The sequence below is a fragment of the Rattus norvegicus genome, chromosome 11 (genome assembly GCF_021556685.1).
Source record: "Rattus norvegicus strain SHRSP/BbbUtx chromosome 11, alternate assembly SHRSP_T2T, whole genome shotgun sequence".
Taxonomy (NCBI): domain Eukaryota; kingdom Metazoa; phylum Chordata; class Mammalia; order Rodentia; family Muridae; genus Rattus; species Rattus norvegicus.
This window is the reverse complement of record NC_141544.1, coordinates 98,766,658-98,790,166: the sequence shown is the minus strand read 5'-3', so window position 1 is coordinate 98,790,166 and position 23,509 is coordinate 98,766,658. Positions and strand designations below refer to the sequence as shown.

The window sequence follows — 23,509 nt, the reverse complement described above, 5'->3', positions numbered from 1 at the left end:
TACTCTTATTCTCAGCCCATGCTCTATCTACTTTTCATTATCTCAGGTATTTTTCTATCCACTTTGCACTTAAGGCATCTTCCCCTCTCATGTCTATTGGGCCCTTTCTATATAGATACTACAAATTAAACATACAAATCTGCAATTTCAGATCTAGGATCCACTTACTAGAGTTGTCTCTCTGGGTTACTTTAGTATATTTCCTATCCTTTTCCTGGTTTCATTTTTCTTTATAACCGAATAAAACTCTATTGTGTATGTGTCTACATGTGCCACGTTTTCATTACTCTTTTACTAGTAGACTTGAAATGTACTTTTATAAATTATAATAACCTTTGAAACTTTAGAACAAGATGAAAATGTTTCTTTTCATACTTGGTAAGTATGATAATAATCATTGTTAAACTTATGTGTTATGAAATCTTTATTATAGAGATGATGAAAGACAAAAGGTGTGTTTGGATATAATTTATAAGATGGTGGCAAAATTAAAACCAACGGAACTCCGAGAACTTCTGAATCCTGTTGTGGAATTTGTTTCCCATCCTTCTCCAACATGTAGAGAACAAATGTATAATATTCTTATGTGGATTCATGACAATTACAGGTTAGCCATTCATTGCATTTTATATCATTCTTTTAAAAAGGTTGTGTGTGTGTGTGTGTGTGTGTGTGTGTGTGTGTGTGTGTGTGTGTGTGTGTGTGTGTTTATGCATTCACAGGCATGTGCCTCTGCACACAGAGATCAGAAGACCAACTCAGATTTTGGTCCTCCCCATGTACTTGTTTCTGATGTAGTATCACATATGTGTGCGCCTGCGCGCACACACACTCACACACACACACACACACACACAATCTTTTTTTTAAGTATATGAGTGCCTTTTTTAATCTTCATGGTATAACTTTTAAGAGATCATCTCCCAGGCAGTATCATCCCTCAGATGCCTGTAGAGGTGACAGGACTCAGGGCACAGAAAGAAGGTCATCCTGATCTCACACCAAACTGCCTTGGCCATCAGTCGCATGCAAAAACCACCTATACTTTAATACAGACTCTGTTATTAGAATAAAGCAGAATACTAATATTTTGTTATTTTCTCAAACAGAGATCCAGAGAGTCAAATGGATGAAGACTCCCAGGAAATATTTAAACTCGCAAAAGATGTGCTGATTCAAGGACTGATTGATGAGAACCTTGGACTCCAGTGTGTACTTCTTCTAGAATAAATTAGATCAGGACTAGGTTATTGCTTTTTAGACTAGGTTAAAGTGCTTACTGTGATATCATTTTCTCTGCTTCCTACAGAGAAAAGTACTTCCTACTTTCTAATCCTTAGTGAAACGTGTTTTAAATCACTGTATGAGGAATAAGATTTTGTAATCCTGACAGGTTATTTCAAAATAAAACTCATTGGAAGGTGGTTACAACAAAGTGCTTATGCTGTGAGTTAAAGATTTTCAAGTGGAAGCAACTGTTCTGTTTCCCATTTAACACAAATAGTTAAGATCATATTATACATATTAGGTTTACATGAAGAGTTGGACACTTTAGCATTAGGAAGAAAACATAGTGTTTATGCGATGGGGAGATGTGATCTATGATAATTCTTCTCTAAAGTATTTTAACTCAGTTATATGAACATCTTACATGCCAACTGTATTATAGAGGACAAAGTTTTAAATATGACTTGACATAATACTTACTTGCCTCTGTTTCAATTTTAAATTAATTGAACTTTTAATAGTTTACATTTAAATTTTTTAAGTACTTGTTTGTTGAAAAGTCCACCTTGTTTTGTTTTGTTTTGTTTTTCTTTTTGGACAGTATTGAAGATTGAACCAAGAGCCTCAGATTTATCTGACTAGCAATGTAATAACTGACCCATATTCTCAGTCTTAACTTAATTCTAAATTATGTTTTCAATACATTATAACAGTCTTTTTTTTTTTTTTTTTTTTTTTTTTGGTTCTTTTTTTCGGAGCTGGGGACCGAACCCAGGGCCTTGCGCTTCCTAGGTAAGCGCTGTACCACTGAGCTAAATCCCCAGCCCCATAACAGTCATTTTTATGGTGAACTTTTTTAGCAAAGGAGTGAAGGACTTTATGAAATTTGCTTTTGATTGTAGGCATCTAAACCAGAGATCATACTAGGCACGTGCTCTTCTATTGAGTGGACTACAACTACTAATATTTGTAAAACAATTTTGATTTTTAGAATTGTTAGTACTATATACTAAACTCTCCAGGGGATAGACAGTCATCCAGTTTAACATATATGCTATAGTTTGGGGATATTTGTCCTTTAAAACATCTGGTTTTTCTTACTCATGTTTTGATATGGTTTCCCGTTGACCAAGATTTCTGTGGATGAAAATCTATGAAGTCCCCACATGATACTATGGGCAGTATTTCCTTTCATCTGCTGGTATTTACCCATATTTTTCTCTTCACTTTTCAGACTAATTATTCGGAATTTCTGGAGCCATGAAACGAGATTGCCATCCAATACATTGGACCGATTGTTGGCATTAAATTCTTTATATTCTCCCAAGATAGAAGTCCACTTTTTAAGTTTAGCAACAAATTTTCTGCTTGAAATGACCAGGATGAGCCCAGATTATCTAAACCCCATTTTTGAGCATCCTCTTTCAGAATGTGAATTTCAGGTAAAGTGCTGTTTTCCTTCTAATTCTGGTGACTATTATATATTTCCCTTGTTGTTGATGAATGTCTTCTAATATTATTAAACTACCTTTCTTAATTTTCTTGGAAGATGCACCTACTCCTTTTTTATGATATGAACATGTGCCTTCTTGCCCCGTGGTGTCTCACACTCTTAATATTCTCAGACTCCACTTGAACCACTCACTTTCCTCTGTGTGTGTGTGTGTGTGTGTGTGTGTGTGTGTGTGTGTGTGTGTGTGTGTGTGTATGTGTGTGTCTGTCTGTCTGTGTGCTATAACACACGGACTTTTCCACCTATGCCCCAGTCCCCAAAATAATGACTCTGAGACTTAATTACTTATTCACAGATGCCCAGGCCATAAGCTTGGCTTGTTCTCTGACTAGCTCATAACTCAATTAACCTATTCATTCTATTCTAGGAATGTCAGATGGCTATACTTCTTCTCAATTTCTTGAGTCTGCCTCCTCAGGATTTGGGGCAAATCTCCTACCAGAATCCCACCTCCTATTTCCTGCCTTGGCTTTTACTGACTTGTGATACTTTCTTAGAGTGCATACTCGTAAAGTAGATCTCCTGGTCTTCTGGTTCTTAACAATCTTTCTGGCCCTTCTTCCATATTTCCTAAGCCCTAGGTATAGGGGTTGCCTTACAGATGTATCAGTTCGAATTGGATATCACATGATCGGATATTTTTTAACCATTTGTGGATTTCTGTGACAGTCTTTTAATGCTGAAAAACAGAAACTCCTAAAAAGAAAACAAAGGTTATTTGATGAAGAATCATAATGAGATACCTTAAGAAGGGAATACAGGCATGAATAAAATAAGTTTATTTATATCTCTCTTTTATAATTGGACGTTTTCTTTACATTCCAAATGTTATCTTCTTTCCCTGTTTCCTGTCCATAAATCCCCCTTCCCCCTTCTTGTATAAGAGTGTTCCCCCTCAATAACCACCTACCTCTTCCCGCCTCTCTGCCCTGACATTCCTCTACACTGGCGGGGTGTCCATCCTTGGCAGGATCAACGGCTTCTCCCATTGGTGCCCAACAAGGCCATCCTCTGCTACATATGCAGCTGGAACCATGGGTCTGTCCCTGGGAAGGTGGTTTAGTCCCTGGGACCTCTGGTTGGTTGGCATTGTTGTTCATATGGGGTCTCAAGCCCCTTCAAGCTCTTTCAGTCCTTTCTCTGATTCCTTCAATGGGGTCCCATTCTCAGTTCAGTGGTTTGCTGTTGGCATTCGCCTATGTATTTGCCGTATTCTGGCTGTGTCTCTCAGGAAAGATCTACATCCGGTTCCTGTCAGCCTGCCACCTCTTTGCTTCATCCATCTTATCTAGTTTGGTGGCTGTATATGTATGGACCACATGTGGGGTAGGCTCTGAATGGGCTTTCCTTCAGCCTCTGTTCTAAACTTTGCCTCCCTATCCCCTCCTAAGGGTATTCTTATTCCCCTTTTAAATCTTTTTTTTTTTTTTTTCGGAGCTGGGGACCAAACCCAGGGCCTTGTGCTTGCTAGGCAAGCGCTCTACCACTGAGCTAAATCCCCAACCCCTTATTCCCCTTTTAAAGAAGGAATGAAGCATCCACATTTTGTTCATCCTTCTTGAGTTTCTTGTGTTCTGTGCATCTAGGGTAATTCGAGCATTTGGGCTAATATCCACTTATCAATGAGTGCATATCACATGTGTTTTTCAGTGATTGGGTTACCTCACTCAGGATGATATTTTCTAGTTCCATCCATTTGCCTATGAATTTCATAAAGTCATTGTTTTTGATAGCTGAATAATATTCCATTGTGTAGATGTACCACATTTTCTGTATCCATTCCTCTGTTGAAGGACTTCTGGGTTCTTTCCAGCTTCTGGCTATTATAAATAAGGCAGCTATGAACATAGTGGAGCACATGTCTTTTTTATATGTTGGAGCATCTTTTGTCACCCGAGTCTTTGATCTTGGCCATTCTGACTGGAGTGAGGTGGAATCTCAGGGTTGTTTTGATTTGCATTTCCCTGATAACTAAGGATGTTGAACATTTCTTTAGGTGCTTCCCAGCCATTTGATATTCCTCAATTGAGAATTCTTGTTTTAGCTCTGTACCCCACTTTTTAATAGGGTTATTTGATTCTCTGGAGTCTAACTTCTTGAGTTCTTTATATGTATTGGATATTAACCCTCTATCGAATGTAGGGTTAGGGTTAGGGTAAAGATCATCTCATAATCTGTTGGTGGCCATTTTGTCCCAATGACAATATCCTTTGCCTTACAGAAGCTTTACAATTTTATGAGGTCCTATTTGTCTATTTTTGAGTTTACAGTATGAGCCATTGGTGTTCTGTTTAGGAAATTTTCCGCTGTGCCTATGTGTTCGAGGCTCTTCCCCACTTTTTCTTCTATTAGTTTCAGTGTATCTGGTTTTATGTGGAGGTCCTTCATCCACTTGGACTTGAGCTTTGTACATGGTGATAAGAATGGATCAATTTGTGTTCTTCCACCTGCTGACCTCCAGTTGAACCAGCACCATTTCTTGAAAATGGTCTCTTTTTCCACTGGATGGATTTAGCTCCTTTGTCAAAGATCAAATGACCATTGGTGTGTGGGCCCATTTCTGGGTCTTCAATCCTATTCCATTATCTACCTGCCTATCTCTGTACCAACACCATACAGTTTTTTTATCACTGTAGCTCTGTAATACAGTTCTTTTATTGTTGAGGATAGTTTTCACTATCCTGGGTTTTTTGTTATTCCAAATGAATTTGAAAATTGATCTTTGTAACTCTAAAGATTTGAGTTTCAATTTTGATAGGGATTGCATTGAATCTGTAGATTGCTTTTGGCAAGATGGCCATTTTTAATATGTTAATCCTGCCAATACATGAGCATGGGAGGTCTTTTCATATTCTGAGATCTTCTTTAATTTCTCTGTCCTGAAACTTGAAGTTCTTGTCATACAGATCTTTTATTTCTCTTGGCTAGAGAAGGAACATCATGTTCTTTGTAACTTTTCTTTCTATAGGAATATACTATAGATCCTGACTGGCGTTTTCGTAGTACTGTTCTTACCCCGATGTTTATTGAGACCCAGGCCTTTCCAAGTACTCTCAATACCCAAACCCAAGAAGGGTCCCCGTCAGACCGAAGGCAGAAGCCTGGACAAGTGCGGGCCACCCAACAGCAGTATGATTTCACTCCAACACAAACTTCAGGTAATACCTGGCCAGGCCTTTGACATCAATTTCTGTTGCAAGGACATAGATTTTTTTTTTTTTTTTTTTTTTTTTTTTTTTTTTTTTGGTAAGAGAAAGTGATAACATAAGTCACAAAGGCTATAAGGAAGAAGTGTCATTTAAGAAGAAAAACAATGGAGGTCTTCAGAGTAGCCTGATCCTTTGAGAAAGTGTCAGTTTTCAGGGTTTGTGTGGAGGTGATGGGGTTAGAGGTAAATAGTTACAGAGCCTCACTTTTGTAAGAGGAAAGTGTTCTGCATAGTGTCGATGGAACGGACTTAATGCTTTTGAATCATGCATTTAAAAATGGTTGAAGTGGTAAGTGTTACTTTTGGTTTTCCACATTGTTTAAGAGGGAGAAAAAGATTATTTAAAAAAAAATCTGATTGTGGCTTGCTGGGTTTGGTTTGATTTTACATAAAATTATTTAAGGTGTCACGTTTAAAGTATCTTAACTCAAGAGCAAAATAGCATTAACCATTTTTATTTTATATGTTTGAGTATTTTACCTACATGTATACATGTATATGCCTGGTGCCAGCAGAGGCTAGAGGAGGGCTCAGACTCCTGAAATTGGAAATTGGAGTTACAGATGTTTTGTAAACTAATGTGGCTGCTGAGAACCATAGCCAGGTCCTCTACAGGGTCAGCAAGTTTCTTATTAAACAGTGAGTCACCTTTCTAGTCCACTTAGTTGTTTGGTATAAACACTTAAGCAATTTCCTTTATATAATTAGTTTCCCATTCAGTTGTTTATGAAAGGAAAACTAATTTGAATAATCACACTGGAACTCTAAATATAGTGACACTCACTCTAAATATAGTGAGTCCTGCGGCCCAGGTGCCTGGTCTGCTTTGGATCTTATACCAAGTACCTTGGCCTCAGCCCAGTGTCACAGGTAATTGCAGATGCCCAGTACCTGTCTGCCAGCAGATTCTGCTGCCCTGTGCTATGCTTCTATGACTCTGCTGCCCTGTGCTATGCTTCTATGATTCTGCTACCCTGTGCTATGCTTCATGCTGTGTTGCCTGGTGGCAGCATCCTCAGTGCTCTCTTCCTTTGTGTTGTAGTTGAAAGGAGCTCATTTGATTGGCTAACTGGAAGCAGCATTGACCTAATGGCAGATCATACAGTCTTCTCTTCAGAGTCCTTGTCTTCTTCCTTGCTGTTTTCCCACAAGAAGAGTGAAAAGTCACAAAGAGTATCCTGGAAGTCAGTAGGACCTGACTTCGGGACAAAAAAGCTGGGCCTGCCTGGTGATGAGGTGGATAACCAAGTAAAAAGTGGTAAGTTAACAGCTGGAACGTGCTTCCAGTGCATTGTCTCCTTATGCAGATGCTTAAGTGGGGAGAGCATATTTCTGACTGTCTATATTTCCTTGAAAACTAAAGAAATCATCAAAATTCAATTAGGAAATTGTTGTCTGGACACCTACTATGTTGAAAACATTATTTTTCAGTGTCCTTTTAAGTGTGTGATAAGCATTTATTTCTTGAATTTTGGGGAGCATTTGGAGTAGGTAGAGCAGTGAATGGGATAGAATTTGTAAGCCAGCGTCAGGGTTGAAATTTTAAATCCAGACAGAGTGTGGAGCAAGCATTTGGAAAGACTAGATAGAGGAAGGATGTTTTAGAAGATCCTGGAAGCCTAGGAAGCAGGAAGAGAACTGAGAAAAAGGATGAAGATAGGAAGAAAGTGACATTTATGTTGAGTGGAAGGAACACAAAATTAGTTGAAGCAAAGTTTGTGTAGAGCAGAATTCATGCTGGTAATTCTATATATTCCAGTTGGATTGATGTCCTGGGAAACATGGACCTTTTGGGCCTTAGCAGCTTGATAATAAGTAGGTAGGAATGACCTCATTTCAGAGCCAATGTGATACCTAAATGGCAGAAAGCCTGGTAGGGCTCCAGACTCAGCACTGAAAGGGCCGGGGAAAAGATAGCTCTTTACAAAACTCAGAAGTGGGTGCTGTATCTTGGAGCTAGAGTTATAGGTGTGAGAAATTGAGCAATGGTCCTCTGACTGGGCAGCAAGCACTGCAGCCCCAAGCCATGGTTTTTACTGCTGCTTTTCTCTACATCATTATTTACTATCTTCTGGCTTCACATGACTGACATTTATGGTTTGTCTGTCGTCCTCGCCCTCTATGACACATTTTATACCTACCTGGTCATGGCCTAAGGTCACATCCTCTGTCTAATTATGTCTCAGAATCTGTCCTCAGTGCTCTTTGACAAAATCATTCTTGTGATTGGGTCCCTTTGTATACGATCTTTTTTTTTTTCCTTTTATTTTTTTGATAATCATTTTGGCTTACATGCTTAGATCTTCACGTTTATCCAAATTTCCCTGAATTATACATTGGTATTTTCCCAACATTTTTTGTCTTCTTAAAAAAATGCCTATTAATTTTGTGCATGTGGGGTGTGTGTGGGTGTGCGGGCGGAGGGGAGGGTATGAGAGAGACAGAGACAGAGACAGACAGACGGAGGGAGGACACCTACCCAAAATGCAATGGTCAAAGAACACTTCAGAAATCCTCTCTCTTATGTGGTTCTCAGGGCATCAAATTCAAGTCATTAGGGGTGACAACAAGCCCTTTATCATTCAGTCATCTTACCAGCCAATATTTTGTCTTAAGTTTCTTACAGACCTTCCCTTTCCAGCTTCCTTCCTGCCCATGGTATGGAGACCCTCTGCTCACTCAGCAGACCTTTCATGGACCTAATATGCTACCTGATCTACTCTTTAGATCCACTGGAGAAAGGCAGCTGCAGGATTCCTAGCCCTCTTGGCACTATTTGCTGGACTGGCCTTTCCACCTCACACTTCCTGCAGATCTGCTGCCATGTCCTTGCTTTCTCCCCCATGGGGCTGGTCGCCGCAGACCATGAACATTCGGCTGTAACCGCACTGGGTCCATGCTTTGTCCACCGTTTAATTGCAGCTTCCTGAGACAGTTATAGCTCTCGTGTTCTTTAGAGTTCAGAATTGCTCCACTGCCCTTCCTGCTATTCCTTATTGGTTTGTGTCCTTAACAAGTCACTAAATGACTACTTAAAAGTAGAGATTAGCCCACACTTTCACTTTTGGGATCCTGGGAAAGAATGGAAGTCAACTGTACATGTTGTTTAATTGACCATGAGTTGGCAAACCTGCCTTATATTCTTCAGGCACTCACAGCCAGACAGAAATTCTGAGATTACGCAGACGATTTTTAAAGGACCAAGAAAAACTGAGTTTGCTGTATGCCAAAAGGGGTCTCATGGAGCAAAAACTAGAAAAGGTTTGTATCTTCTTCAAGAATTCAATACTTATATTGCCTCACAGACAGTATACTAAGGAAATAAGTTCTGTCCAATATTGGTCTACAAAATTGCAGTAACAGCGTGGTATAGATATCTTCTGACATCACTGTGCATAAAGGATATTCATGATATCTGGTTTTAAAAGAAAAGAGCTAGCATGGCAGGTTTACAGGTCCTGTCTATAAACAAACAAGAAATTCAGGTATGGCAAGAAATTCAATATGGTATATTGAAACATAGATCAATCTACTATCTGTATATGAAATCTCAATTTTCATTCTTTGCTTCTGGTGATTATAGGATATCAAGAGTGAGTTAAAAATGAAGCAGGATGCCCAGGTTGTTCTTTACAGAAGTTATCGTCATGGCGACCTTCCTGATATCCAGATCCAGCACAGCAGTCTGATCACCCCCTTGCAGGCTGTGGCCCAGGTCTGTCCAGATACCATGTTTTATGGTCACATTAGAACCATGTTTTATGGTCACATTAGAAACTCTGTGTGTAGTTTAGGGATCTACTATGTCTAGGGGAAAAAAAATGGTCTTACAGAAGTGGCAATTTCCCTTAAATGGTACACTTAAGGACTACCCTAATTCACATTTCCTACTTCTGTGCTTTCTTGTCTTATGAGGAGACCTTAACACAGTTACTGAGAGTGTGCACTAACACTAAGTGCCTTCGTCAGGCAAGTGTGCTCTCAGCCACAAGGAGATCTTTACAATCAGATCGACATTTATATTTCTTACTCAATGTCAGAATGAAATAATGGGAGAAAAATATCAGCATAAAGTTTGAAGAGCTTAAAAAGTCATTTAGATCACTGTCTTGTATACTTTTTGATCTAAATAATTCTGAATTGAAAATAGTTTTTTTAACTGTATTAGACAAGTACCCTTGCCAGGCTTCCTCCAGTGGAGACAGTTTATATTACTATAGTAAAATATTGAGACCTTTACGTAGATGCATCAAGAAATTAGAGACCTCATTCATTGTCCTTATTTCCCATATGTTCACATATAGAACTTTGTCCATGCATAATCATGTAACTTTTCACAGGATTTTTGTCACCATGAAGTACCTTCATATTCTTATACCATATTCTCCAAATAGTCTTATGCCATTGAGATTATGATTAGATAAAGACTGGAGGTTACCAGTGCTTGGATATGTGGCCAAAGCTATAGGTATCTCTGAGTATCAGGCAAGAAAGAGACACCTGTCTTCCTGTGCTCTTCATTTCTAAGTTGTTTAGTGCACTGTTTATTGCCTGTTATGCAGAGTGGATATCTGCTCTTCCTTGAGTTCTCTTTAGACCAGAGCAAACCACCATGTATAATATTGTTGGCAGTTACAGGCTTAAGATTGTGTCAAAACTCATACCTTTTGTGTTTAGAAAACAGAACTGGTTCATATTGCTTTAAAGAGGCAAGACTGCATTTTTTTTTGTTCTTTGAGGAGAGGTATTCTAGCACTTTAATTATCCACTTCTAGTTCTAGTACTTTATTTAAGAAATGTTTGTTGGGCTGGAGAGATGGCTCAGTGGTTAAGAGCACTGACTGCTCTTCCAGAGGTCCTGAGTTCAATTCCCAGAAACCACATGGTGGCTCACAACCATCTGTAATGGAATCTGACGCCCTCTTCTGGTGTGTCTGAAGACAGCTACAGTGTACTCATCTATAATAAATAAATAAATCTTAAAAAGAAATGATTGTTTATGGAGTACATGTTGTATATGCTGCTAGGGTGAGCCAGAAGAAGCTAAGCTGATCTATCCCCTCCCCCACCCCCTCCCCCTGATTGGGACCCATGGAAGCAGCAAAGGGGAGCATCTGTCAGAGGCCCAGCAGGCAGCACTATCTGATGCTGAGGGATTTTTTTGTTTTTTTGTTTTTGTTTTTTTTAATTGGATTGATTAAAGTTAATTTATTTCATATAATTTTTTGGAGGCATAGTCTCTCTTCATAATCCTGGAACTCACTATGTAAACCAGACTAGCCTCAAATTCACAGATCTGTCTACCTCTGCCTGCTGTGAGCTAGGATTAAAGGTGTGCACCTCCACATCCAGATTAGGACATTTTTACTTCAGTCACTACTGTAGTTGGTCTCACAGACATGAGTATTTACAATTCTCCGACAAGTGAAGGGATTCCTACATAGGTCTCAAGGATAAGTAGTCAGCTAACAAACCTGTTAATAGCATGTTGAATCAAAGTAGCAGGTTACAAAACAGTAGATAGGAGATGAAGTGGATGGTAGTATTTTTCCACAGACTGGAAAAGTAACAAGTTTTTTAAATAATTTTATAAAATTTTGTATAATAATATTATGAGAGTTTAAAGATGTTTTACCTAAAGACAAATCATGGTTCGTTGATTTTGATGTTGCTTTTATAAAATAGAGTACTTTTTCACTTTTATTCTCTTTTTTAACTTATTTTTTTATTAATCCTTCTTTTCTTTTACATCTCAAATGATATTCTACTTTCTGGTTCCCTCTCTGCCAGTCCCCCACCCCACATCTGCCCTCCCCTTTGCCTATATGAGAGTACTCTCCCACCCCACCACTCCAGCATCCCCCTACTCTGGGGCATGAAGCCTCTCCGGAACCAAGGACCTCCCCCTCCCATTTCTGTCAGGCAAGGCCAACCCCTGCTACATATATATGTGGAGCCATTGGTTGGTGGTCTAGACTCAGAGAATTGGGTATCCAGGCCAGTCTATGCTGTTCTTCCCATGGGGTTGCAGGTCCCCCTCCGCTCCTCCAGTACTTCCGCCAGCTCCACACCAGGTTCCCTGTGCTCTATCTGATGGTTGGTTCCAATCATCCACTTCTTATCTTCATTGGTCAGTTGCTAGCTGGACTTCCTCAGGAACCACCACACTAGGTTCCTGTCAGCAAGTACCACTTCACTTTGGTGAGTCTCAAGTGACACAGTGACTTTTTGGCCCTTCCTTCAGTCTCTGTTCTATTATTTGTCTCTGTTCTTCCTTTGCACAGGAATATTAATGGGTTAAAAATTTTGAGATAGGTGGGTGTTCCCATCCCTCGACCAGGGACCATGCCTATCTGCCTAGGAGGTCTCTACAGGATCTGTCTTCCCCTTCTCTGCACATTTTTGCTAAAGTCATTCCCATTGTATCCTGGGAGCTTCATGTTTCCCTGGTGTCTGGGACCTTCCTATGGCTATCCCCATTCCCGCATTCCCCCGCTACATATTTTTGTTCGATTTCCTGACCCTCTGTACCTCTTTCACATTTCCTCCAGTTCCTGATGCTGCCACCCTATTTCCTCTCCCTCCTTTCTCCCTCCTCGGTCCCCCTTTCCTTCCATCTCCCATAATCGTCCGGTTTTCCCTCAATGCAGAACTGAAGCATACACACCTTGGTCTTCCTTCTACACTCCATATGTTCTGTGGATTGTATTATGGGCATCGTAGGCTTTGGGTCTAATATCCAATTATTAGTGAGTACATAACATGTATGTTCTTTTGTGCCTGGCTTACCTCACTCAGGATATTTTCTAGTTCCATCCATTTACCTCTGAATTTCATGAAGTCATTGTTTTTGATAACTGAGTAGTTCTCCATTGTGTGGATGTACCACGTTTTCTGTATCCATTCCTCTTGTTGAAAGGCATCTGGGTTCTTTCCAGCTTCTGGCTATTATAAATAAGGCTGCTATAACAGGAACATGTGTCCTTGTCACATGTTGGAGTATCTTTTGGGTGTATGCCTAGGAGTGCTAAAGCTGGGTCCTCGGGTAGAACTATTTCCTATTTTCTGAGGAACCTCCAGACTGATTTCCAGAATGGTTGTACCAGCTTACAGTCCCACCAGCAATGGAGGAGTGTTCCTCTTTCTCCACATCCTTGCCAGTATCTGCTGTTGCCGGAGTTTTTGACCTTAGCCATTCTGACAGGTGTGAGGTGGAATCTCAGGGTTGTTTTGATTTGCATTTCCCTGATGACTAAGAATGTTGAACATTTAAGTACATCTCAGCCATTCAAGATTACTGAGTTGAGAATCCTCTATTTAGCTTGGTATTCCACTTTTTAATATGGTTATTTGGTTCTCTGGAATCTACCTTAAGTTCTTTGTGTATTTTGGATATTAGCCCTCTATTGGATATACAATTGGTAAATATCTTTTCCCAATCTATGGGTGGCTGTTTTTTTCCTATTGACAGTGCCCTTTGCTTTACAGAAACTTTTCAATTTTATGAGGTCCCATTTGTTGCTCTTAAGGAATAAGCCATTGGTGTTCTGTTTAGGAAATTTTCCGCTGTGCCTATGTGTTCGAGGCTCTTCCCCCACTTTGTCTTCTATTAGATTCAGTGTGTCTGGTTTTATGTGAAGGTCTGTGATCCATTTGGACTTGAGCTTTGTATAAGGAGATAGGGATGGATCAATTTGCATTCTTCTACAAGCAGACCACTACTTGAACCAGTACCATTTATTGAAGATGCCATCCTGTTTCCCACTGGGTGACTTTAGCTTCTTTGTCAAAGATCAAGTGACCATAGGTGCATGTGTTCATTTCTGTGTCTTCAATTTTATTCTATTGTTCGACTTGCCGTTTTTATCACTAGTTAGGGATGGTGATTTCCCCAGAAGTTCTTTTATTGTTAAAAATAGTTTTCCCTATCCTAGCTTTTTTGATATTCCAAATGAAGTTGACAATTGCTCCTCTTAACTGTGTAGAAAAATTGAGTTGGAATTTTGATGGGGATTGCATTGAATCTATAGAATGCTTACCGAAGATAGCCAGTTTTACTCTATCAACCCTGCCAATCCTTGAGCATGGGAGATCTTTCCATCATCTGAGGTTTTCATTTAATTTTTTTCAGGGATTTGATGTTCTTGTCATACAAATCTTTCACTTGCTTGGTTAGAGTCATGCCAAGATATTTTATATTATTTTTTACTATTGTGAAGGGTGTCATTTCCCTAATTTCTTTTTCTGCCTGTTTATCCTTGAGTAGAGGAAGGCTACTCTAGTGATTTGTTTAAGTTAATTTTGTATCCAGTCACTATGCTGAAATTGTTCATCAGGCTTAGTAGTTCTGTGGTAGAACTTTTGGCCTCACTTGAGTATACTATCATATCATCAGCAAATAATGATATCTTGACTTCCTCTCTCCCAGTTTGTATCCCTTTGTTCTCTTTTTGTTGTCTAATTGCTCTGGCTAGGACTTATAGTACTATATTGAATAGTTAGGGAGAGAGTGGGCAGGCTTGTCTTGTTCCTGATTTTAATGGGATTGCTTTGAGTTTTTCCATTTAGTTTGATGTTGGCTACGGGTTTGCTGTATATTGCTCTTACTATGTTTAGGTATGGGCCTTGGATTCCTGATCTTTCCAAGACCTTTATCATGAAGGGGTATTAAATTTTGTCACATGTATTTGTATTTTCCTTGACTATTGTGTCAATGTTTTCTATGGTATATTCTGCCACTGGGATTCTCTCTTCTATCTCTGGTATTCTGTTGGTGACACTTGCATCTATGACTCCTGATCTCTTTCTTAGGTTTTCCTTCTCCATGAATGTCTACCTTTGAGTTTTATTTATTGATTCTATTTCCATTTTTAAATCCTGGATGGTTTTCTTCATTTCCTTCACCTGCTTTATTGTGTTCTCCTGTATTTCCTTAAGGGACTTATTTATGTCCTTCTTAAAGTCCTCTGTCATCTTCATGAAAAGAGAATTTAGATCTGAATTTTCCTTTATACGTATGTTAGGGTATCCAGGAATTTCTCTGGTGGGAGAAATGGATTCTGATGTCACCAAGTCAAATCTGTTTCTGTTGCTTATATTCTTTTTTTTTTTTTTATTAACTTGAGTATTTCTTATATACATTTCGAGTGTTATTCCCTTTCGCGGTATCCGGGCAAACATCCCCCTCCCCGCTCTCCTTCCTTATGGGTGTTCCCCTCCCAACCCTCCCCCCATTGCCGCCCTCCCCCCACCAGTCTAGTTCACTGGGGGTTCAGTCTTAGCAGGACCCAGGGCTTCCCCTTCCACTGGTGCTCTTACTAGGATATTCATTGCTACCTATGAGGTCAGAGTCCAGGGTCAGTCCATGTATAGTCTTTAGGTAGTGGCTTAGTCCCTGGAAGCTCTGGTTGCTTGGCATTGTTGTACATATGGGGTCTCGAGCCCCTTCAAGCTCTTCCAGTTCTTTCTCTGATTCCTTCAACGGGGGTCCTATTCTCAGTTCAGTGGTTTGCTGCTGGCATTCGCCTCTGTATTTGCTGTATTCTGGCTGTGTCTCTCAGGAGCGATCTACATCCGGCTCCTGTCGGTCTGCACTTCTTTGCTTCATCCATCTTGTCTAATTGGGTGGCTGTATATGTATGGGCCACATGTGGGGCAGACTCTGAATGGGTGTTCCTTCAGTCTCTGTTTTAATCTTTGCCTCTCTCTTCCCTGCCAAGGGTATTCTTGTTCCCCTTTTAAAGAAGGAGTGAAGCATTCACATTTTGATCATCTGTCTTGAGTTTCATTTGTTCTAGGCATCTAGGGTAATTCAAGCATTTGGGCTAATAGCCACTTATCAATGAGTGCATACCATGTATGTCTTTCTGTGATTGGGTTACCTCACTCAGGATGATGTTTTCCAGTTCCAACCATTTGCCTACGGATTTCATAAAGTCGTTGTTTTTGATAGCTGAGTAATATTCCATTGTGTAAATGTACCATATTTTCTGTATCCATTCCTCTGTTGAAGGGCATCTGGGTTCTTTCCAGCTTCTGGCTATTATAAATAAGGCTGCAATGAACATAGTGGAGCACGTGTCTTTTTTATATGTTGGGGCATCTTTTGGGTATATGCCCAAGAGAGGTATAGCTGGATCCTCAGGCAGTTCAATGTCCAATTTTCTGAGGATCCTCCAGACTGATTTCCAGAATAGTTGTACCAGTTTGCAATCCCACCAACAATGGAGGAGTGTTCCTCTTTCTCCACATCCTCGCCAGCATCTGTTGTCCCCTGAGTTTTTGATCTTAGCCATTCTCACTGGTGTGAGGTGAAATCTCAGGGTTGTTTTGATTTGCATTTCCCTTATGACTAAAGATGTTGAACATTTCTTTAGGTGTTTCTCAGCCATTCGGCATTCCTCAGCTGTGAATTCTTTGTTTAGCTCTGAATCCCATTTTTTAATAGGGTTATTTGTTTCCCTGCGGTCTAACTTCTTGAGTTCTTTGTATATTTTGGATATAAGGCCTCTATCTGTTGTAGGATTAGTAAAGATCTTTTCCCAATCTGTTGGTTGCCGTTTTGTCCTAACCACAGTGTCCTTTGCCTTACAGAAGCTTTGCAGTTTTATGAGATCCCATTTGTCGATTCTTGATCTTAGAGCGTAAGCCATTGGTGTTTTGTTTAGGAAATTTTTTCCAGTGCCCATGTGTTCCAGATGCTTCCCTAGTTTTTCTTCTATTAGTTTGAGTGTGTCTGGTTTGATGTGGAGGTCCTTGATCCACTTGGACTTAAGCTTTGTACAGGGTGATAAGAATGGAAAGATCTGCATTCTTCTACATGCTGACCTCCAGTTCAACCAGCACCATTTGCTGAAAATGCTATCTTTTTTCCATTGGATGGTTTTGGCGCCTTTGTCAAAAATCAAGTGACCATAGGTGTGTGGGTTCATTTCTGGGTCTTCAATTCTATTCCATTGGTCTATCTGTCTGTCTCTGTACCAATACCATGCAGTTTTTATCACTATTGCTCTGTAATACTGCTTGAGTTCAGGGATAGTGATTCCCCCTGGAGTCCTTTTATTGTTGAGGATAGCTTTAGCTATCCTGGGTTTTTTGTTATTCCAGATGAATTTGCAAATTGTTCTGTCTAACTCTTTGAAGAATTGGATTGGTATTTTGATGGGGATTGCATTGAATCTGTAGATTGCTTTTGGTAAAATGGCCATTTTTACTATATTAATCCTGCCAATCCATGAGCATGGGAGATCTTTCCATCTTCTGAGGTCTTCTTCAATTTCCTTCTTCAGTGTCTTGAAGTTCTTATTGTACAGATCTTTTACTTGCTTTGTTAAAGTCACACCGAGGTACTTTATATTATTTGGGTCTATTATGAAGGGTGTCGTTTCCCTAATTTCTTTCTCGGCTTGTTTCTCTTTTGTATAGAGGAAGGCAACTGATTTATTTGAGTTAATTTTATACCCAGCCACTTTGCTGGAGTTGTTTATCAGCTTTAGTAGTTCTCTGGTGGAACTTTTGGGATCACTTAAATATACTATCATATCATCTGCAAATAGTGATATTTTGACTTCTTCTTTTCCGATCTGTATCCCCTTGACCTTCTTTTGTTTTCTGATTGCTCTGGCTAGAACTTCAAGAACTATATTGAATAAGTAGGGAGAGAGTGGGCAGCCTTGTCTAGTCCCTGATTTTAGTGGGATTGCTTCAAGTTTCTCTCCATTTAGTTTAATGTTAGCAACTGGTTTGCTGTATATGGCTTTTACTATGTTTAGGTATGGGCCTTGAATTCCTATTCTTTCCAGGACTTTTATCATGAAGGGGTGTTGAATTTTATCAAATGCTTTCTCAGCATCTAATGAAATGATCGTGTGGTTTTGTTCTTTCAGTTTGTTTATATAATGGATCACGTTGATGGTTTTCCGTATATTAAACCATCCCTGCATGCCTGGGATGAAGCCTACTTGGTCCTGGTGGATGATTGTTTTGATGTGCTCTTGGATTCGGTTTGCCAGAATTTTGTTGAGTATTTTTGCGTCGATATTCATATGGGAAATTGGTCTGAAGTTCTCTTTCTTTGTTGTGTCTTTGTGTGTGTTGCTTATATTCTTGCACTTGCTTCTCACTGTTTGGTTATCTCTGGTGTTATCTGGCCTCCCTGTCTCTGTCTGGAGCCTGTCCTTCCTATGAGCCTGCGATGCTGTGATCCTGTGATCCTGGATGCGTCAGAATACCTGGGCAATTGAGCTACAACTGGATTGTGGGTTGTGTCTTATCGGGTCCAGCGCCAGGTCTCTGGTCCCTGCCATATGTGGGCACCAGAAGCTCATTTTTATTCTTGTATGTGGTCCTTCACCGCACAAGAATACATAGCTAGGAAACGTTCGTGAAATCTTCACTGTGCATACATGCATGTTACATACATGCATCAAGGATAGTGCTCCTGTGGCCATGGAACTCTATTTAAGTCATTGTTCAAAGGTCTTCATAAGCACGGCACCAAACACATGACAACTTCCTTGCTTAGACTGTTCAAAACATGAAACGCTGGAATCCTAGTTTCAACTTAGAAGGTGAGTTGTATGATTGTGTTCTCATCATCATCTATATCAAGCCAGGTGCTCCTCCCCTTGTGTAATAGGCTGTTAAAACTCTGTAAACTGAATTTAGACGTATAATGGATGTGTTTTTAATGGTTTGTATTATAAGCAAAGCTCTAAAATAGTGCTGGTGAATTATAGAACCTTTACATCAGGTGTGATTTATGTGTATTTTTTATTCTTAACAGAAAGACCCAATAATTGCAAAACAACTCTTCAGCAGCTTGTTTTCTGGGATTTTGAAAGAAATGCATAAATTTAGGACCACATCTGAAAAGAACATCATCATCCAAAATTTGCTTCAAGACTTCAACCGCTTCCTCAATACAACTTTCTTGTTCTTTCCACCCTTTGTCTCTTGCATCCAGGTAAAGGCCTGCACACATTTCTTATTGCTCACTACTGCTCTGCTCTGACACCACATGCCTAATGCTATCACTTTGTTTCCCAAATTGATATTTGAGAAAACAAACGTGTTTAACATTAAATGTATTCTTTCGGTTATCTCTTCTAAGTGGGCACATGTAATTTTTTTTTTTTGTTTTTTGTTAGTTTTACTCCCTAAACCTACCCTTGTATATGACAATAATTTGAAATCAAATTTGCATATTGTAATTAACCACTTTCTTTGGAGTTTTGATTAAACAGTATGCATATGTGCATATATAAATGAATGAATGAATGAATGAATGAATGAATGAATGAATGAATGTTTGCCTGCATGTATGCCTGTTCCAAATGTGTGCCTTACTATGTTTCTTCCTGAACCTGGGGCTCACTGACATAGCAAGGTTGGTTGTCAAGCTCCCTGATCCTTTCTGCCTCCCAGTGCTGGAATTCTAGATGTAAACTCAGCAGTTTACACAGTTCCTAGTCATCTGAACTCAGGTCTTCCTGTTTGCATGGCTCAGAATTTAACAACTAATCCATTTCCTGCAGCCTCAACCCTCTGTTTCCTTTAGTTGTTTTTCCTTCTGTAGTATTTTATCAAACTCTTTCCTTCCTTGAGGTGGTGATTGAGAATATGCCTAGCTTTGTTCTAAGTAGCCACAGCTACAAAGAGACAAAATCCATGCCACCCCCTAAATGTTCATTCTTCACAAGTGTCACTGACAAACACAAAACAAAGAATAAATTGGCATCATGCTGTAGTTCTTGAATGATTTGGAATTATTAGAATTATATAGGGCAGGTTATGTAAGTGGTCTCTTGAATGATTTGGAATTATTAGAATTATATAGGGCAGGTTATGTAAGTGGTCTCTTGATTGATTTGGGATTATTAGAATTATATAGGGCAGGTTATGTAAGTGGTCTCTTGAATGATTTGGGATTATTAGAATTATATAGGGCAGGTTATATAAGTGGTCTCTTGATTGAGTCAGGTATAGTTGTCAGTACAGGTACTTAGTCATGGGTTAACGAAGTTTTCTCTAAGGAGACTGGGCTGCAACAGAGAACTCGGCATAAATATACTTTCAGTTATTGCTTAACTACACCTGATAGATATTTTTTAAAGATTTATTTATTTATTATATATGAGTACACTATAACTGTCTTCGGACACACCAGAAGAGGGCATCAGATCTCATTACAGATGGTTGTGAGCCACCATGTGGTTGCTGGGATTTGAACTCAGGACCTCTGGAAGAGCAGTTAGTGCTCTTAACCACTGAGCCATCTCTCCAGCTAGATAACCGTATTTTAATGAATGACTTCCGAGCTAACATGAAAGCTCAACAAGTAAAGGCTCTTACCTCCAATCCTGATCTTCTGAGTTTGATCCCCAAGGAACCACATGAGGAATGGAGAATTGACTCCCACAAGTGGCCCTCTAATCTCCACATGAACTTGCATGTTACACGTTTGCTCCTTTATATATACACATATATACACAAGAAATATAAATAAAATAATGTTTAAATCTTTAAAGTGATTTTAGGAGATAGAGAGCTGGTTAAGTAGTTAGTATTGCTTCCTGCTCTTCCAGAGGACCTGAGTTCAGAACATAGCATCTAGGTTAGGTGGTTCACAACTGCCTGTAACCATAACTCTAGGAGATGGGACTTACACAGTAAAATAAGAATAAATCCTATTTCCTCCTTCCCTTTTTGCCCTACAGTCTGTCCTAAACCCCCCAGATCCAATTGGAAAGTAACAGCCTCTTTTTCTTTGATTATTACTGCCAAATTACTTAAATAGTTTATATATTTGTATGTATAAATGTATCGGTCCAATCTGCTTAGTCTTTTTTTATTGTTTGTGTGTATTTGGCTTCAGAGCTGACCACGTTGTGTCGGATAACCAGTAAAGGAGATCATCTTTGGGAGAGGCTAACTCCCCTAGCCTTTCCCTCTCCTGGCTGTAATTAATTACCTAGAATTCTTTGACTAGCAGTGGGAGCTCATGAACTTTAAACCCCTTTCACATTACTGTGTGTGTTGATATTGCCGTCCGGTCACTTATGCAGTGGTTTCTGGAAGAGACTATTTCACGGCAGACTTCCTGGTATTCTGGCTATATAATCTTAATGTCCCTTCTTCAGGAATGTTCCTGACCCGTGTAGGATGTGTGATTTATATGTATCAATTGGTACTGGGTTTCCCTACCATCCATTGACCTCCAAATTTTGTCTAGTTGTGGTTTTCTGTGAGGGTCTCCATTTTCTATAGAGAAGCTTCTTTCATGGGGGTAGTAGCTATACTTATCTGGATATAAGGATGAGATTTAGAATATAGTAAGGAATTATGCTTGACTAGCCAAGTGGCAGTAGCAGATCTTTGTTTTTCTAGTAGCTGTGACCTCACTAGCATGGAAAACTTCCAAAGCCAGGCTTGGCTTTCCTCCTGCCGAGTGAGCCCTAAAATCTATTAAATAGCTGTTGGTTATCACCAACATATGAATATATCCTCTGCTTGGAGCTTAGAAACTTATTGATGAGCTATGATTTTATTTGAGTTTTCTTTTTTGTACTAAAAGCCCTTTCTAAGGATGACAAACATTTTTATTTAATTGCTTTGGAGAATTTATAGCCTTCAGTGTTAGCAGCCACATGGACAGTGTCTGGTACATGTGTTAACAACTTCAAGGGAAGCCTGAGACCAAGTTCTTAGGGCGCCACATAAGTCCAGAGGCAGAGATGCACATTTGAACACCAATCTGTTTGAAATACTGTCAGTGTGAACATTGCCCTGGATAATGAGCTGAGGTTATTTTTTATTATTTTGATGTTTATCGGTCATTGTGATAACTCATGAAATCATCCTTTCAAGTATCATTAAGTAAGTCAGTCTCTTGAAAGGGAAGGTTTTGACTGACTTACAGGCAAGTCACTATACTTACGTTTTGGTAAATAAATATAAAATCTGTTCTTCAGCTGCTTTTCTTAACAATTAAAGTTACAGCATAAATATTCCTTTAAATAGCTTACAAGTATGAAGGAGGGTCTATATGGTTGAAAACTCTGCATCCTTAATTTTAACATTTTGTCAGTGTTTTTCTTGATGTAAATTAATGTTTGGATTGGAAATATAACAGTAAAGGGGTATTTTTTTCCTCTGCAGAAATTCAGTGTTGCTAAGAATTTTGCTAATAGAATTGCACAGACACTTCTGTTATATCACTGTCTACTACTACTACAAGTCCAAGTTGTTTTTCTTATGTTTAATAAAATGAAATAATCATTTGTGATGATGTTATTCAAATCCTATATGCTACACAGCTATATGTGGTTTTATAGGAAATAAGTTGCCAACACGTAGACTTGCTGACACTTGACCCAGCCGCAGTTCGAGTGGGATGCCTGGCCAGTCTGCAACAGCCTGGAGGTATTCGTCTTCTGGAAGAGGCCCTACTCCACCTGCTGCCCAAGGAACCACCCACCAAACGAATCCGGGGCAAGACTTGCTTGCCTCCCGATGTTCTCCGGTGGATGGAACTTGCTAAGTAAGTTGGGGGTGTACCATTCTCAGATGAACAATAACTCAAAGTAACACAGTAAAACTTTGCCTTTATTTTATGAAAAAGAAATGAGCTGGTAAGGAGGCTGGAGAGATGGCTCTGTGGTTAGAAGAACTCATTTTCAGATAGGTTTCAAGTTTGGGTCCCCAGTACCCATGTTGAGCAGATCACAGCCATCCATAACTCCAGCTCCAGGGTATCTAGTACTCTTCTGGCCAACAGTCAGATAGACAGACACACAGGCACACACACACACATAATAAAATTTTTAATAAGCTAATAACATTTCAGGCTGAGATTTTTAAGTCCATGTGTCAAGAATGGCCATGAAAAAGAATATTTTTCTTAAAGAAGAAACATTGAGTAACCTTGTAATACTTAGTTTCCAATGACTCCTGGTATTTTTATTACTTTGTCTAGAAATACAAATTATGCTTTGTAGTATACTGTTGTATATGTCTGATTCTTTCATTTCCTTTGTTTTAGCATCTGAAAGCCCAGCCTAATCCTAGGAAGGATGTTAAGTCAGAATTCAGAGGGCCTTTAAAATGTCTCAGAGCGTAAAGGCACTTGATTCACAAACCTGATGACTGTAGTTCAATCCCCAGACCCCACAGTTGACAGAGAGAGCAAACTTCTGAGAGTTGTCCTGTGACCTCCACATGCTTACCACCCCCCCCCCCACACACACACACACAATAAATAAAATAAAAAACTTGAAACAGTTGGTCAGCTTTTAGGTCTTTAGGCTCTGAGTGAAAAGCTTAGCTTCCTTACCTTTCACCATTATTATCAGTCAGTGTTTTTATTGTGCATGGTGACTTTGTAAAGCACTATGCCAGGTACAGAAGAAGTGAAACAGATTAGACATTATTCACAGACTAAAATCTGTGTTGTGGGTCTCAGTGTTGTAGCTTCATTGGCATGTGTGAGTCTGTAGGTTCTGTAAGGGTCCGAAATCACTGAATGAAGACCCTAGACTCAGATAGAATGCAAAGCTAAAGAG

At 39.4% G+C, this 23,509-nt stretch overlaps 1 protein-coding gene across 3 annotated transcripts in view; it reads left to right on the top strand.

Moving 5' to 3' along the window:
• Prkdc (protein kinase, DNA-activated, catalytic subunit) overlaps positions 1-23,509 on the top strand; it is a 217,066-nt gene that overhangs the window by 130,918 nt on the left and 62,639 nt on the right. For all 3 annotated transcript variants that reach the window (NM_001108327.2, XM_087576674.1, XM_087576675.1), the window contains 9 exon segments: positions 434-607; positions 1,110-1,208; positions 2,462-2,669; positions 5,709-5,898; positions 6,991-7,206; positions 9,097-9,209; positions 9,532-9,663; positions 18,733-18,912; positions 22,283-22,488. In NM_001108327.2, the coding sequence (NP_001101797.2) occupies positions 434-607; positions 1,110-1,208; positions 2,462-2,669; positions 5,709-5,898; positions 6,991-7,206; positions 9,097-9,209; positions 9,532-9,663; positions 18,733-18,912; positions 22,283-22,488 (1,518 nt within the window).